Raw genomic sequence first — 17,290 nt, 5'->3', positions numbered from 1 at the left:
AGGCGATGAATTGATAAATAGATATTTTTTGCAGCAAGATCTTAAGATCAGTAACTGTTGTCCTTATAAAAGTCAAATACAGTCACTCAGCTGTTAAAAACCTAATCCTCTATTTAAAAAACTATACAAAAACAAATTGTCTGCCTTTCTGCTTGGTCTCCTCTCGGTCCCGACACAGTGGGAACCGTGGGTGATCTGTCATGTGTTTGGTTTGTCAGCGCTGCTTTTGGATAAATACTGGGAGGGGGAGAAATAAAATTCACACAGTAAACTATGATTTCATCTGCCTTTTCTCCGCAGCTCCGTGGCTCATGCCACGGTGTGAAATCCTCATTTTACACACTTTGCAGGCGGAGCACATGAATTATGCATTGAGCAAGAAAAATCTCCTGCCTCAAGTCCTATATGCATTTGCCCAGGTTCTGTCTCTATTACCAAGATGAATTGCAAATGGAGAAATGTTTGATGGAATAGGGCTCTTAACTTCTTTGTTTAGAATTCAGATTTTTATTTTTATAGTAGATCCTTTAAGTATGAAAATGTTGTGAACTTACTATGGATTTTTTAAAATGAGAAATGAAATATAATGTAGGAGAAGCGTGCTTGCATATCATGAAGCATTTTATAGCCTCGATTCGGAATGCAAGGCTTTTCCAATTTGGTGGAAATGACCGTCATCTATTGCTAATGTTGTATTTCAGTCAGTGCTTATTTGCTGTTCTCAGAAAGTCAATGGAATTCTGTCCTTTTCAGAGCCCATTGTATCTCTGTTCTAGGCTTCTGAGAAGAGATGATCCCAGATCCTCATATAAGCTCTCTCTGTGGTGTGTGTGTGTGTGTGACCTGATGTGTGTTGAATAGACAGACACTGGTGCACATTCTTGGCTGTGAAGTGGAAAAGAGGGTGTGGATTGCCTTCCGCTCTAATGTTGCCTTTTTTTTTTTTTTTTTTTTGGATAGGTTTCTAATCTTCAGGTGGGGAGCTTAGACTTTGAGGACAGTCTTGTCTTTGTAGCTGTGTAGCTGGTGGGAAGCTGCACCCATTGTGTGCAGCACGTTATGAGCCACATGCTGATAACCTTTTGGTTATGCTTTTAGTCACAGGAGTGAAAGTCTGGTAGTAATGGTGTTTCCATTCTGAATTTGCTTTCATTTACTTGTAATTTAAATTTCAGTCTCAAAACTCACATTTCTTCTGTTTCTTTTCCTGCAGACTAGACATTGGTACTCGTTGAAAAGTTTAGAGGGGAGATGATGTTTTGTGTTTAAAGAAAGATGGAGTGAAAAGTTACATAGAAGGAAATAATACTCTTTTTTTATTTCTAATCTTTTTGGTTTTAACGTATATTCTTATATCTTTAACAGTTCTCTGAAAGTTAGCATAAAGGAGAATACAAGTAGAACTTCAGTCACATGAAGATGTTATTTCCCTGATGCTTTTCTAAAAGAGGGGGGGAGTGGGGGGGGTGTGCACTCGCTCACACATGTATGTGCACACTCAGCTGAAGAAGCCAGAAGAGAGTGAAGGATACCCCAGAGCTGGAATTACAGGTGGTTGTGAACTGTTGATGTGTGTGCTGGGAACCGAACTCAGGTCCTTTGTGACAGCAGTACACTGAGCCATTGCTTCACCCCATCACTGTGGCATGCTTCTGTGTGATGCTGTTGTGCATGTGTGTGCACAGCTGTAAGTGCACCAGTGTTCAAGGGGACCTTTTGCTGCAGTGACACAATAATTTATGCTAATAATAAGTTTAAAATTCTGTTATTAGAGTGAGGACTTTGTCTAGGGTATTATTTACATTACTGAGTACAGAATATGATACACATTTAAATTCTATATGTGTCTATTGAATGAATGAATGAATGAATGAATGAAGTAACAACTTTTTATTTTGAATTTGAGAGTTCCTGTAAAAGAGAGGGCAGACAGATGAAGCCACATTGGTGCAGATGTGTCATTTAATGCACTGTTTATTCTTTGTTGACCTTTTTGTTTACTGCGCTCCCTAGATGTTCTTACTTATGTCCAGGGGGCAGGTATGTGTGGATACTGTGTGGATGCTGTGGGTGTGGGTGTACATTCACCCATGTGTGTGAAAGCCAGAAATCAGCAGCTAGTGTCTTTCTCAGTTGCTTTCCACCGTACTTCCTGAGACATTATTTACACTGTAACGGATTAAACTGGAGTGGCTAGCCAGACTCCTCCTGTCTCCACCTTCCCAGCATACACTGGTATTATACAGGGCTCCAACATGGGTGTTGGGATCCCGACTCAGGTCCTTCTGTTTTCACAGCAAGCACGTACAAACTGAGCCATTTTCCCACCCCAATTATATTATTTGTATTTTGATGGGTAAACCTAGCGTAAGGCCCTTGTATTCACTCCATGGGATGAATGTTCATAAACAATGAATAGACCAGTGGGTCTTGGAAGAAGCCCTAATTTTAGGTATGTTTTAAATATTTACTCTCCATGTAAAGTGCTCAAGAAAGTGAATGAGTTGTTATCCACACTGAAGAGCAAGAGCTACAGATGCCGTTTTAATGGGTACCTTTGGCAAAGACCCCTGACATTCTAGTGTAGGAGCACAGAGTGTCTAGTACAGTACCTTTGGTGAAGACCTCTGACATTCTAGTGTAGGAGCACAGAGTGTCTAGTACAGTACCTTTGGTGAAGACCTCTGACATTCTAGTGTAGGAGCAGAGTATCTAGTTCAGTACCTCTGGTGAAGACCCCTGACATTCTAGTGTAGGAGCACAGAGTGTCTAGTTCAGTACCTCTGGTGAAGACCTCTGACATTCTAGTGTAGGAGCACAGAGTATCTAGTACAGTACCTCTGGCAGGCTTCGCTCTGAGGAGCCCAGCCTGTTACGAGCCTGTGGACATCAGTGCTATCTGTGTATTGTTTGAATATTCCTTTTTCTTAAGTAAGCTGTTTAACAATTATTTCTATGGATGTTTATTCACTCTAATGATAGCCACATTGTATTTTTACCTAACAAAAAATTTGTCAAGTTGTAAAATAATTATTACATTGGATTTTTTTCTCAAGGTCTTTTATAGTCTTTAAACACAAAGTATTTTTAATATAATTAACAGTTTGTGTGATGAGTAAGAAATATAGTATGCTAACACAAAATTTTGATTCAGGAAAGTGTGTCACCATACAGAAGTTTAAATTACGTTTTTGTTTCTAAGACCAAGAAGCAAAAACACGCTTGTTTTGTAGTGGTAAGAATACTTCATGGTTTTCTTTAGACAAGATCTGAAATAAGTGACGTTTTGATATTTTGCAGGCAAAAGAAAGAAAACCCCAGCAAGAAAGACAGCCTCCCCGCAAAGACGTTTTCCTTCTAGATCTAGACGATTGTAAGTACTGGGACTTCCTGTGTTCTGTACGTGTGCTTGTATGGTACTTCTCAGGTAGATTTCCCAAATTTTAGAAACATCTGTTATAAAAGATCAGAAAAGGTGGGACTTTTCCAGACAGTGGTTATCAGTGCTTTTCATTGTTTAGCATGTCAGTTCTGTCATGTGAGTAGAGCACCAAAGAAAGTGTACTAGACTTGTTTTATTTGGGTAATTTGCCCTTGCATGACCAAACGATCCTGCCTCACAGCATCCACATTGTGAGGTCCTGACTGTGGGGACTGACTCTGGAACTAGGAGAGAGAGGGAAGAAAGCCAGCACCTTCTTCTACTTGCCACCGTGGCTTTCGAGACTTGGCTGGCCAGTTTGGCTCTTCCTTCAATGTTTTAACTACAGAAAGTCTTCATTCAAGCAAATACATTTCTAAGAATTCAGATGCCTGTAACTTTACTAACCCAAGTATACACAGTCGCCGCTCTGGAATCATTCAGCATGGAGGGAGCTGGGTAGTGCAGTGAACTTTGTTGCCAGGTCTATTCTGTACTAGGAGAGCCTTTGGAAAGAAGTGTTCATGAATGTCAAACTGCTCACATTTCAGTGTACTTTCCTGTGTGGAGGGTGAGTTGTTTGGGGGTCACCTTATTTTGTCCTAGATCCATTCTATTTACATTGTCTATTGTAGTAGCCACAGCAAATTCTTATTAGAGAAAAAGTGACATGTGTGATACAGAGAAACACTTACTATCGAGAAATTGAACATATTTGACCGTATTAGCAAAGATAGTAAGGTTTGGTATGATCAGATGTTGCTGCAGTTGGTTGAAGCAGATGCAGGGTGTGTGCTGCATTGATGGAACTAGAAGTCATGCTAAAGAAGATGGAATTACAGACAAGCCTTGTGTATTTTGTCTCGTGTGGTGTCTGGGGCGGTGGGAGGTCATGAGTAGACAGAAGTAGACAGAAGAACAGGAAAGGGCTGAGGGGCTGGTAAGAGAGGGGACTATGATCAGAGTGTGGCATACACATAAGTGAAGATGCCATGACAGAAGCCACCCGAGAGTCCATGGTGCTGCTGGATGGATTGGACACCACAACCCTAAGAGTGCCCATCTGTGCCCGTCTCTCATTCATAAGATGACGTTCTCAGTGCTGGTGGCTGTTAGGTTGGAATATGAACTTTCCCCGGGGCTCAAGTGTTGGAGGCGTGATGCTTAAGATTATGAAGTTGCTTGATTCTGAGAGTGTCAGGAGAAAATAATACCCACGCCAGAATGATACATGATCTGCTGCCTGTTGTCGGACTTCGAGAAAGCAATATACCTTCTGCCTTTGGGATGGGTGGGTATATTTTAATATTTTGGAAACTTGAGTATCTTCTGGTCCCCTTTACGAGATTACCTCCGTGAGATGGTCATAAAACAACAATCACTCTGGTGTTCTCTTGTAGAGAGAGTAAACCTGTTCATTACACGCTTAGTTCCACTCGCTCTGAAGCCTTTGCAGATAGCCAGTAGTACTGCTTCCTAAGCCTTATTGCCTCTGCTGTCACACTGTTGAGTGCTGTGTGGGTAAGAGGACGGTAGAGAGTTTGAGGGTTTACTTTCTGTTGTGAGACAGTCTCACTACGAACCCTTGGCCAACTGGAACTCCCTTCTTAGACCAGGTGGTTCTCAAACTCACAGAGATCTGCCTGCCTCTGCCTCCAGAGTGCTGTGATTATTAAAGTACGCCACCATGCCTGGAGAGTGGAGAGTTTGAATCTCAGTTCCTTTTCCTTCTTAGCTGTGTTACCATTTATTTGACTGCTGTATTAGTCAGTGTTCTCTCCAGGAACAGAGCCAATAGAATGCATGCACACGGAAAGGTACTTATCAGATTGGCTTGCATGATGAGGTCTAGGTGGTCCCACCATGGCTGCCTTCCCACCGGAGAGGTCTGGAGCCTGGTGGCTGCTCAGGCCATAGGCTGGGTGCCTTGGCAGTCACAGTCTGACACTTGAGGTCTGGAGAATTCCTGGAGCCGCTGGTCGTTGGTTCTCATTGGAAGGCTGAAGAAGCTGGACTGACATCACGAGGAATGTCAGTCTCTGCAGTGGCATCAAGGTGCCGGTAGGGTAGATGAACTTGGCAGCACATTGTGAGGCAAGCAGGCAGGAAGCAAAGGCTTTTCTTCTGCAGAGCTATTAATCTGGCCTGTCACCAGAAGATGCTGCCACGGTCTAGGTAGGTCTTACCACTGCAGTTGAACTGGTCTTAAGTCCCTCACAGGCATACCCAACAGTCTGTCTGTTAATTGATTCTAGATCCACTCACACTGATACCTAACCTTAACCATCACATCCTCGTTTAGTTATTGGGTCTACAAAATTAAACAAATGCTGTCCTGGGGATTGAATGAATTGCTATGTGCATCTGCACCTTGTACATAGCAAGTGTTTTTAAGGGTTAATTATGATAGCAGCAAGTGATGTAAATAGTCACATTGGACAGGCTGAGTAGCCGCAGACCGGGCCTTGTGTACTGCTGCTGCAGTCTATTTTGAATCAGGATTTTAATCAGAGGAGTAATTTGGTAATTGCTGTATTATACATACGTTGTCAAAGAAAAGAGTGTTTTGTTGAAAGTCTTCAAAATATAGGGTTGGGGAGGTGGCCCAGTTGGTAAAGCACTTGCCATGCTAGCATGAAGCTGGGGTGTGAAACCCCAGAAACACATAAGGTTGGGTGTGTTAGCACACGTCTGTAAGCCCAGGGCTCCTGCAGCAGAACCAGGAGGACCAGAAGGGGAACTGGGAGAGTCCATGGCAGCTTGTGTGCCAACTAGGCTGGTAACACAGCAGCAATAAAGAAGAGACCCTGCCTCAAACAAGGTGCAAGCTGAGGTGTCCCCTAACTACCATATGGGCGGGCACGCACGCACGCACGCACGCACGCACGCACGCACCCTGTCCAGTGTTTTATAGGTAAGTGCCAGGAAGCCTACGGGTTCAGCCGTGCTAGATAAAGCAATGGGAAGCCAAGGACTTCCTTCCCACAGACACCTGTCCATCTCCACTTTTCCATTGTGTGTGGATTTGATTTGAGATTTCCTTTAAAGGTTTCCTTTCTTGGCACTGTCATTTATAAACTATAGTGCTGCTTTGTTTTTTAAAGGGTGTGTCTTTTTTCCCATAAGTTACTTGAGCACAGAGAACTTACCTTGAAAAAGAAACATTTCATTGTTAACTTTATGAATTAGTACTTTTTCTGCCTAATCCCTGGGATATTGTAAGACTAAAAGGAGAGAAAGAATCTGAAAAGTGGAGTCAAATTAAGTAAAGGGTACCCCTGGCCAGTGTTATTGTGGAGAAAGAATTTGTTGTCAAATAGGTAAAGGTATCTCTGGACAGTGTTACTGTGGAAAGAGAATTTGTTGTCAAATTAGGTAACGGTATCTCTGGACAGTGTTACTGTGGAGAGAGAATTTGTTGTCAAATTAAGTAAAGGGTACCCCTAGACAGTATTACTGTGGAGAGAGAATTTGTTGAAAGCTAAAACTTTTCTGCATTCTAGCTCTCCCCCTCACCCCACCCCCCCCCCCGTACCCCCTGCCTCCAATTCAACAGTTAAGACTGTACTAAAACTAAAAGCCAGTAAGGTGAAGTATTTATAGGCTAATAGAAAATAAAACATTAAAAGTGCAAAGTGAGCCGGGTGGTGGTGGTGCACACATCTAATCCCATCACTCGGGAGGCAGAGGCAGGCGCATCTCTTAGTTTGAGGCCAGCTTGGTCTGTGGAGTAAGTTCCAGGAAAGCCAGCTCTACACAGAGAAGCCTATCTTGAAAAAACCAAACGAAGGATGCAAACTGTGTCTCAGGAGAAGTACAGTTGTCAGAGCTTGGCCACATAAATCGGTGGGACAGAGGGAGGTGGAAACTGAGGTGTCCTGTTGGGAGGCTGAATGATGTGGACCAACATCTTAGGAGTGGTAATCAAGTCACGTAATTGGACTTTTGTTTTGAACAGATTTTCAGGATCCGGGTTTCTGTTGTGCACTCCAGATTTAGCACATAGCTTTGTGGCGGTGTATAGTGAGATGGCATTACCCAGCCTAGACTCTAATTGGTTAAAGTGGAGGAAAAACGGAAGACATGAGTTAAGCATCCTTTAAAAAGCCTGACCCGGCTGGAAGTCACTCTTTACATTATTCTTTACATTAATGTGGAAAATGTGTCTTACCACTTTCTTTTAGTGAAGTTCTGGGTGATAAATGTTAGCCATACAAACTTTTGAAAACTATTGCTCAAGATATTTATACTTTGTTTTGTTATAGGTTTGCCATTATGTTTTGAAAGCTCAGACTAATCACTCTGTGACTTGATAATAACTTGACTAAATCAGGATGCTAAATAGAATTGTCATACATTCATTAATCAAAGTAATTTAATTAGATTTCCTGACAAAATAAAATGTTGCTTTTAATAATATGAATTAAATTTTCATGCATACTTACTCACTTGGGCCTTTTCTTCCAGTTAACCCAGTATCCACCCCGGTTGCCCTTCCTACACCAGCCCTTTCTCCAAGCTTGATAGCTGATCTGGAAGGTCTAAACTTGTCAGCTTCTTCTTCAGTCATCAACGTAAGTGACCGCCATGTAACACTTACCACCGTACGATTCATACCATCTTTCTTATGAAAAAAACAAATCATTTATATGAATTCTCAGCCTTTAGTAGTGCCTCTTCTAACAAAAGTCTGATTCAGACAGATCTTTTAATTTCGTAATGATTTTTAAATTTATGTAACTGTTATCTTCTCAACTTACTTCTACTTATTAGTTACCTTTAATTATTATGTGTACATTTTTTCACTGCCCTAGGTCTGTAACATAGAGGGATTCTTTGTCACATCGAGGTAGTGTATAGGCAATCATGTGCCACTCACCAATGAGGATATGAAGTGGGATGCATACACATACAAACACATACATGCACTCACATCTCACCACATGGCTACTAAAAGTTCACTACTATATTCATTTTAAAAGCCCAGGATTGTATTTCTCTTAGTGTTATCTTTACAGATTTATTTATATATACTGGTAGCTAAAAAAAAAAAATCTTAGTGTTATTTGGGGGAGGTATAACTGTAATGAAGTGAGAATTCTGCCCAACACAAAATAACATGAAAACTGTCAACCTGTCACGCGTGAAACTGCAGTATTTTTTCTGTATGTTCTCATGTTATGCCCACCAACCTTTCACTTTGAGTCAAATGTGCTACCTAGGATGTACAATCTGTTGCTATGGCTGACCTTCTGTTAAGGTGGTCCAGCTGGTAAGCTTTGATGAGCACACGTATCTGAGAATTGATCCTGTATAGTCAGTGGTCAGGGAGCTGCAGGTTGCATATTGCTGATCTGAGCTGCCCGGGAAATATGGAGCTGCTTCCGTTGAAAGAGGAGAGTATCAAGGCCTTGTGTATCATTCCAAGGGGTTTCCCCTTCAGAGTAAACGTGCTACACTGGTCTGTGCTGAGAAGAGCAACTTGCATTTGTTCCTTGTTGGTGAGCTCACACAAAGGACTGTTAAAAACGAGTAAGCTGCAGTAGTCTGTTCAAGTATAGAATTCTTAGCCACTGAGAAGTGAGTAAGCGGTGTTTGGGGTTTCAGGATGCTCTTCTTTCTAAAGGAAAAAGCATATTAAAGCATATTTAAAAAGATGGGAAAGCATTGAAAATCGGCAGTGAAGTCTTTATTTACTCACATAGTAAATATTTATTGAGCATTTGTGTTAGCCTCTAAAGAGAAGTCGTGATCAGAAAATCTATAGTGAAGCATTTAGGCTCCCCAAACTGGCTAGGCTGTAAGGTAGGATAGATAACAGCTGTACTCAGACACCAGATGGGAAGGACTCAAGTCCTTGTTCAGCCACTCCAGCTGTGTGACTGTTACAGTCTGGGCAAGTAGCACCTTGGGCTTCCTGTGACGGTAGTGTCTTCCTGGGTTGTGAGATTGTGTTAGAGCAGGGATTGGCATCATTCAGTGCATCATTCAGTAAACTGTTCTTAGTCTCTCTCTCTCTCTCTCTCTCTCTCTCTCTCTCTCTCTCTCTCTCTCTCTCTCTCTCTCTCTCAGTGTGGGCATGCATATGACATGAGAGCATATTTGCAGGACTTGGGGTCTAAGGGTTTTTTGTTCATTTGATTGTGTTTTCTTCAATTAAAATGAGGATGCATCCCCACACAATTGGTTTCTCTGCATATCTGCTTGCAGAGTCATCAGTTGTGGTCACTCATTAATCTTATTTTTATTTTTTGTATAATTAACTAATTTCATTTAATTCAGTTTAACCTTGGTTGAGATTTTTGTTGTTTGTTTGTCTGTTTTGAGACAAGTTCTCTCTCCTTTGGTAGCCCAGGCTGATCTTGAACTCGTCATGGTCTCCCCCAGCCTTGGAAGTGCTGGAGTTATAACTGTACCGTGCCTAGTCTTTGCTAATTTAAATAACAACAACAGTAGAACTGTTGGTACAAAAACGGGAGGAGCACAAAACCAGGCAAAACTCACTAGGCATCAAAATAGAGGCTACTCTCAGGAGAGAGAGCTAGTGCTTGTCGGGGACATGTGGGGGCTCTGGGGTACTGCTCATGTTCTGTCTTGATGGGTGCTCTTGTGTGGGTGTGTTCCATTTAGGGAGGAAAATCACTGAACAGCTGTGCACTTAAAACATGCTTTTCTGTGTGTATATTTTACTCTAGTAAAACATTTTTTAAGTAGATAGATGATAAAAATGGATTATAAATTCAAGAGGAAGTACAGATAATGGATGGATGGAAATGTGCAGTCATATTAATGAATAAATGTAAATTTAAAGAACCATTTTGCCTGGCATTAGCAAAATACTGCACAATCCACTGTCTGTTGGTGAGTCTACAGTGAAATGGGCATTTTGTTACCAGCTCATTCACGATACATTAAGTACATCCTTCCAGATGATACTATGGCTGCCCATAGCAGAATCATCAAAATACTTCCTCTTCCACCCAGTAATTCTACTTCTCATGCAATAATAAGAAATGCAGAGATTGATATGCATGCTTGTAAACCACCTTGTCTAATGATAGGATAATTAATGGTTATATAAAATGTGGCTAAAATAAGATTTTTATAATCAATAACATATGTTCTAATGTGAAGGGGAAAAACAGATCCATAAATTTAACATGTATAGATCTCAGTTTTGCAAAACTATACAATAGTCTTTATAAAGTAGGGAAGATAAAAGACTATAAAAAAACTGTCATAGTGTTAATTTTCTGAATTATGGGATTGTGGGTTTCTGTTTTATATATTTTTCATATTTTAATTTAATCAAGCTGTAACTCATATATTGTCCAAAACAGTACTTTTAAAGCAAATGTGGAGAGGGCATCTGCGAATGACTAGGGTGTTTCCAGCACAGCTCAGTTCTGTCTGTCTGCCCGTCTGTCTGTCTGGATTACCACCACTAGCTAGTTGAGTAAGACTGAGGCTGTCACTTGACTTCTCAGCTCTCCAGTATTGACATGGACCGGCCTCCATATTTGCTTCTAACTCTAGTATTCTAAGTATGCGAATCTAAGAAGCAGTTTTAAGTAATAAAAGCAGTTCCCGTGGGATGATAAAGTAGGTTTGTAAAAATAAATAGATGAAACATTTCTTTAGTATATGTACGGCTTTGTTGTTCCTAGGTGGTTTGTTTTTTAAATTTATTTATGGGATTGTTTCCTTGCATATCTGATGGGTTTTGTGTCTTGTAATCAACCAAAATTTATACACGGAAACCCAAAGAACAATTTTCACACCAAATATTTTTCCAGTGAAAGATTTCACGCAGACCTGAGCGTGATGGTTAAAAGGGATGCTGAGGCAGGAAAATTGTAATTTTTAAGGCTAGCCTGGACCACACAGTGAGACCCTATCTCAAAAAAAGGGGGGCATGTGGAGAGAGAGTTCAGGGGTTAAGAACAGTGACTTCTCTTCCACGGGACCCAGGTTCGATCCCCAGAGCCACCTGGCTGCTAGCAAGAGTCTGTAACTCCATTTCCAGGGGATCTGCTGCCTTCTTCCGACCTCCACCAGCGCTGCATGAACACGGCACACAGACATGCAGGCACACCACCCACACACGTGAAAAAAGGAAGGAAGGGAGGAAGGGAGAGAGAGGCAGGGAAGAAGAGAGGATGGAGGCAGAACTCCACTGTGTGTCCCTACCCTGTGAGTCGTGTATTTCACACAGAGGGTCGTTTTAGTAATGCCTAATGAACATGATCGTAAGGCAGAGGCTTCCTTTGGCTGTCCGATGGAGATGATATGTCAACACAGCATTCGTTTGAGCCTCGCACAAGACAACTTGCAGTTGGCCGACAGATGCCTCCTAAATAAAGAGCATTTTAGATCTCACTTATGATATTTCCGTGACAAACTTTAATCCAGTGGATGTTTTCACTTGATTATTGTGAACCCATGAGTTTAAATCAAGTCCTGACAGCACAGAGGGAGCAGCCTTCTGCATGATGGAGAGGATGAAGGAGAGAGAGTTTTGTATATCAGAAAAATGTGAACAAAGTCTTAATACCTCCAGAGTTGTTGGAGTGGAGCTCCAGTCTCTGCAGTTTTGATGGCCTCGTACTCTGGGTCACAGAACATTACTCACAAGACAAAGTTAAAGTTACCCCCTCTGAGATAGGAAGCCGGCTCAGTCAATAAAGTGTTTGCCTTGAGAGTGTGAAGACCTGGGTAAGGAAGCTGGGCACAGCAGCACATCTTGTAAGCCGAGCACTGGAGAGGAGAAACAAGAGGATGGCTGGGTCAGTGAGTTCCAGGTTCTGTGGAGAAGACACCCAGTGTCAACCCCCTGCCTCCATACACACATGTATGCAGCTGCACATGAACACAGACACACAACACAGACACACCGTTACTTTAAAAAGCTATTTTAGGGAATTTCTGGTTTATCTCATCAATGCTGTCACCATGGCTTTGGCTCATTCATTGCAATTTTTATGTTTCTTCTCAGTTTTTAGTGTCTATTGATTGAGTCAGCTGGTGATTAACATTGCGTATCTATGGAAACGCCTTTCTGGGTTATGAAGTCCTTAGGCAGTCTACCACATTGCAGCACCCATAGTAGACGTACAGTGCCCTTGGTTTGTTAGCACCTGATCCTTAGCTGGAAGCTCACTCCGGAAGACAGGGTGACAGGAGGAGTGTAGCGTTGGGACACAGGTGCTTGGTTTCCGCTCTGTTCTGAGCTTCTTGTTGCCATTGTGACTTGGAATTTGAGCCTAACAACATAGACATACTGTCCCCGAATAGCTACATGTGTTTTTGTGAAACTTACCTAAAATAACAGCCTTAACCAATGTTTGGATAACTCCCAAAGTGTGGCTTTGTGTCACTGGAAGATTGTATGCTTGGTGATTTGGGGTCAGAAGACAGACTCCACTGTGAAGATTTTGTCAGGACTTAGAGGGCTGGAGGAAGAACTTGGTAAAGATTTGCCACACAGCCTAAGAGCTCACCTGGGCTACTCCTCATCCTCCAACACGAAGTTGGATAAGGTACCGAGCTGGAAGAACCAGGAAGCATGTAGGTGCGGTTAGGCCCAGTGGCCCAGGAGCTTCCCTTGAGTGGGCTCAGGAACCCACCTAGGGAGCATGACAAATCCCTTCTTAGGAGACACAAGGAAAAGGAAAAATTACTCAGTGAAACAAAAAGGTACCATCCCCAGGAAGCACGGTGAGCAGCCGCATAAGAAGCCATCTCTGTAGAGGAAGGAAGGTGTGGTTTCTGGCTCTTCAGGCCTACAGTCACTGGAGACCAATTCTAAAAATTGGTTGTGGAAGTATAACTCCTTTTCTGTCTCAGAAATTCAAACTGAAAGGAACAGTTAGCTTTAAAATGTTTGGATTGACTCCGTAGTTCTTTCTCTCTAAACTTAGCAAAGAAAATTAAAAACAAAAATATTCGTATATTCAGTATCTTACAAATCAAGAAAGTTTGGTAAATATAATCCTAAGGAAACATGGAAGGAGCAGTGAATGGGGCATGTCATTCATGAGAAACATTTTCATATGTTTCATTATGTTTAATATGACCAGGGCCAGTGTTTTAGCAAAGCGTAACATACTACCAGCTAGAGGTAACACTATGAAAAATGGTGTTTTCTGGATTTCGTGGAGCTCGATTGGAAGCATGCCTCTTCCCTGTGTGGGATTCTCTGTTGAAGACAACGTGTGCACTCCGTGAACTGAAAAGAAACGCCCACAGGTCAGGCTGTCTCCATGCTTCCAGCAGACTTCTCTGCCATCCCATCAGGGAGTTGGTTGTGCCTCTTCTCCTAACTTTAACAGCTGACTCGGGGCTGCCTTAACCTGCCCCTGGTTTTCTCTTAAACCCTTACCTCTCAGCAGTCTGTTTGTGCCTTGAAATGACCGAGGCGTCCTTTTACTAAGTGTGTTCCCACTGTTGAACTGGGCTGCTTCAGGTTTCTCGAGAGGCCATGCTAGCTGAATGCCTCTGTCCTCACCTGGTTTAGACTCCTGTAACTCATTCTTCTGATCATGAGCCAAGCAGTCAAGCTTTTCCACCTATTGTATTCTGCTAGTACTGTCAATTATGTTAACCTAACTTAAGTCAAGTCTAGAATATGAGAACTTTTCAGTCACTGAGTGGTTATGAGGATAAGGGTTTTTTTCCACTTATGTTATAGGAAGCTTATTTGTTACAACTTTGAAAATTCTAAGTAGGTTTCTCTAAAAATTGAGAACTGTAAACAGTGCATGTATGGGCAAAAAAAAGGGGGGGGGGTTGTATATTAGTAAATCCACCCTTGTGAAAATAATGTGGACTCATTCCATCAAATTGACTATGCCCATCCTACTGCTACCCCGTCCATGTGGACACATGAAATTGTGTGGTGATGTTCAGTGGCAGGTTGTAAGAGGCAAAAATCGGAAACAAACTCAGTGCCTTTCCCTGGGATAGACAAGTGAATGGTGACTTCCTTATCCACTGAGCCACTGCCAGTTTTTAAAAATGGTCAATATAAATATACGCTCAACATAAATTGCCCAAAGCAATATTAAATCAAGTTATAGAGAGCATACAGTATGAAACCATCCTTAGAAATTCATTTTGTAAGAACTTTTTAAAAATAGATTTCTATCTGTCTGTCTGTGTCTGTGGGAGTTTGGGTACCTTTGGAGGCGGAAGAGGGTGTTTGTTCCTGGTTCTGGAGCTTCAGGAGACTGAGCCACTGAACGTGGGTGCTGGAAACTGAAGTCAGGTCCTTGGCAAGAGCAAAAAGTTCACTTAGCCGCTAAACCACTGCCATACTATTTGCTGTTTAATGTAGTTAATGATTATTGTTACTACAGTTACAGCCCAAATGTAAAATACTCAGGAAGAGAAATACAAGGAAAAGATTGAAAGAGCAACAATTCCTCCAGAACCATGAATACAATGTTACAGCTCTGCAGGATGCTCTCACCTGTGTCCGTGGCCGACTTCATTCCTGGCATGAAGCTGGCTTGTATTTACATTTGATGTTTACCAACTGCAAGTTCATTTCCCACATATGCATTATTATTTTATACATAGGGAAAACGTTTGAAGGAGGCACTGTTGGTAAAAACCATGGGTAGTGATACTGTGTTTGCCAATAAGAGGAAAAAGAGCCAATTTGTATGCAGGGCATAGCAAGATCAAAGACAGAAGATGCATGTATCGTATTTTTAATAAATTGTGCAGCTCTGTGCATCTAGTATAGAAACTCTATGAATTGGGAGAGAGAGAAGTAGCCACAGAGGACACTGGTAAGTGTTTAGAAGCCATATTGTAAAACTTTGAAAGAAGTATACGAATTGTTAAGGGACTGGGAGAGATGGTTCTGGCGTTCTTGCAGAGACCCGGGTTCTATCCCCATCATAATGGCTCACAACCTCTGTAACAACTGTTTCAGGGAATCCAGTGCCCTCTTCTGTCCTCTGTAGGCAATGTACACACCTGATGCATAGATATATATGCAGGGAAATCACCCATACCCATAAAATAAAAGTAAGTAAATCTGGGGAACAAAGAGAATTTTTAAGGCAATCAAATCTTTGTGCTATAAAGCTATGTGGAAGATAACTAGGCAGTGAAAGTCAGGAAAGGGCTTAGAGATTTCTACTGACTATCCAAATAGCAGGACCCGGTCAGCCAAGAGAAATAGAGGAGAAAGAGTAGAAGATTCTAGCATTGAAATGTAGTTGGGGACATACCACCTTTGAGATATTTGTGGAACTTCAAGTTGGAAATTTATAGTAAAGTAGAAAACCTCCGTCTGGGGTTTCAAAGAAAACTCTAGAACGGCAGCTATTTAAGAGTCGGCACGCACACCCACACTCACACCCACACGTGTACATACCCCAAAGCCATCAGGGTACAGCCAGTGTTTAGGGGAGAGACACTGAACAGCCTGCATAGGCATTTATTTTGGAATGAGAATAGACTAGTGGAGATGGAGTGCCAGGAATCATGCTGTACGATCAACAGCGAGGCTGGGAATGCCGCTCAGTGGTTGAGCACTTGTCTAAGCTTGCTCAAGGCTCTGATTTGGGTCTTAAGAACTGGGAAAGAAAAGAATCATCAAAGGGAAAAAACGTAGAAAAAGAGTGAGAGCAGAAATGAAATGACAGCGCTCACGGGGGAAAAATGAACGTGGGCGTGGCCGGAGAGTTAGCCCAGCAGTTCAAGGCGCATAACTGCTCTTGCAGAAGACCTGGGCTTAGGTCCTATCACCAATATTGAGCAGCTCACAACCACCTCCAGCTCCAGCTCCAGGAGAGTCTGATGCCTCTGGCCTCCTCTGGCATCTGCACTCACATACACATACACACATGCAGACACACCCATAAACATAATTTTAAAAATCAATCTTTTTTAAATTCCCACATGAGACCTGAGAAATAAGTCTTAAATAAATAAGATTCTGTCTAGATGGTGAGGTAAAATGATATCCTTAGCAGAGAAGAATGGTATATCTGAAGCTTTGAAAAGTGAAGGGACTCAGAATTACAGAAACGGGACGGACCTCTGAGTGCCTAACACACAGTGTGCACAGGTTACAGTAATCAGGCCTGGAGCCAGAGAAATGTGCTGGTGATGCTTGACCAGGAAATTGTAGCAACAATTCCTTAGCTTGATGCTTTCTAATCTTTCTTGTCCTGGGACAGATAGAGCAGCAGCATGTGTGACATGCTGGAGTGACAGAGAATGCTGAGGGGTATTGCAGGCACTCTGGCTTCCATAGGACACCTGACTCCACAGCACTAGGCAGTGGGGACTCTTGACTATGTGACCATAAAATCAGGTGTGACCTGGGATAGTTCAGTAAGGCTCACTAAGAAGGTTGATCAGTATAGAATAAAAGTGTAGTGTATTGTGGAGGAGAAATTCCAAGGATAGTCCGTGAAGGAAGCAACAGAGCTGCTGATGGTGTGTGCCAGTTTGTTAAAAGATGCTGCTTTGGAGTTGGCCAAAATCAGGGTAAAATGGACACAGTCCTTCTGTAGAGTCCTAAGTTGGCCCAGGATCTCTGATGCCACCTACACTTTCAGGGGTTCCCCAAACCACCCTCAGGGTTAGTAATTAGTTAAAACTTACAGAGCTCGGGAAAGCACTCTACATAGGGTTAAGCATGGATTCTGAGAGTTTCAGATGCACACCCTGGGTGACATCACGATGTGGCACTGTGCACAGAGTGTTGCTGACCAAGGAAACTCAGTGACCTTCAGTGTTCCAGAGTTTTCACTTGAGGCTTCGTTGTATGGGCAAGGTTGAACTGCTGCTCTGTGGTTCATCTGGAGCCTTCCCTGCTCTCTAAAGGGGAGGTTGCTGTGAACTGCC

At 42.3% G+C, this 17,290-nt stretch overlaps 1 protein-coding gene and 1 long non-coding RNA gene across 2 annotated transcripts in view; one reads left to right on the top strand and one right to left on the bottom strand.

Annotated features, from left to right (window-relative positions):
- Positions 1 to 17,290, top strand: part of Ap3b1 (adaptor related protein complex 3 subunit beta 1) — a 213,997-nt gene that overhangs the window by 139,676 nt on the left and 57,031 nt on the right. The window contains exons 21-22 of the mRNA XM_059276349.1: positions 3,301 to 3,373; positions 7,889 to 7,995. Of these exons, the coding sequence (XP_059132332.1) occupies positions 3,301 to 3,373; positions 7,889 to 7,995 (180 nt within the window). The remainder of the gene's footprint in view (positions 1 to 3,300; positions 3,374 to 7,888; positions 7,996 to 17,290) is intronic.
- On the bottom strand, positions 8,514 to 13,055 carry LOC131921625 (uncharacterized). Its single transcript, XR_009382041.1, has 3 exons — positions 12,922 to 13,055; positions 11,976 to 12,178; positions 8,514 to 9,041 (listed from the first exon to the last, which is right to left on the bottom strand). It is a non-coding gene; the product is annotated as an uncharacterized LOC131921625 (long non-coding RNA).

This window comes from Peromyscus eremicus, chromosome 11 (assembly GCF_949786415.1).
Source record: "Peromyscus eremicus chromosome 11, PerEre_H2_v1, whole genome shotgun sequence".
Lineage (NCBI taxonomy): Eukaryota > Metazoa > Chordata > Mammalia > Rodentia > Cricetidae > Peromyscus > Peromyscus eremicus.
The sequence above is the reverse complement of the archived record's forward strand: the minus strand, read 5'-3'. Positions and strand labels throughout refer to the sequence as shown.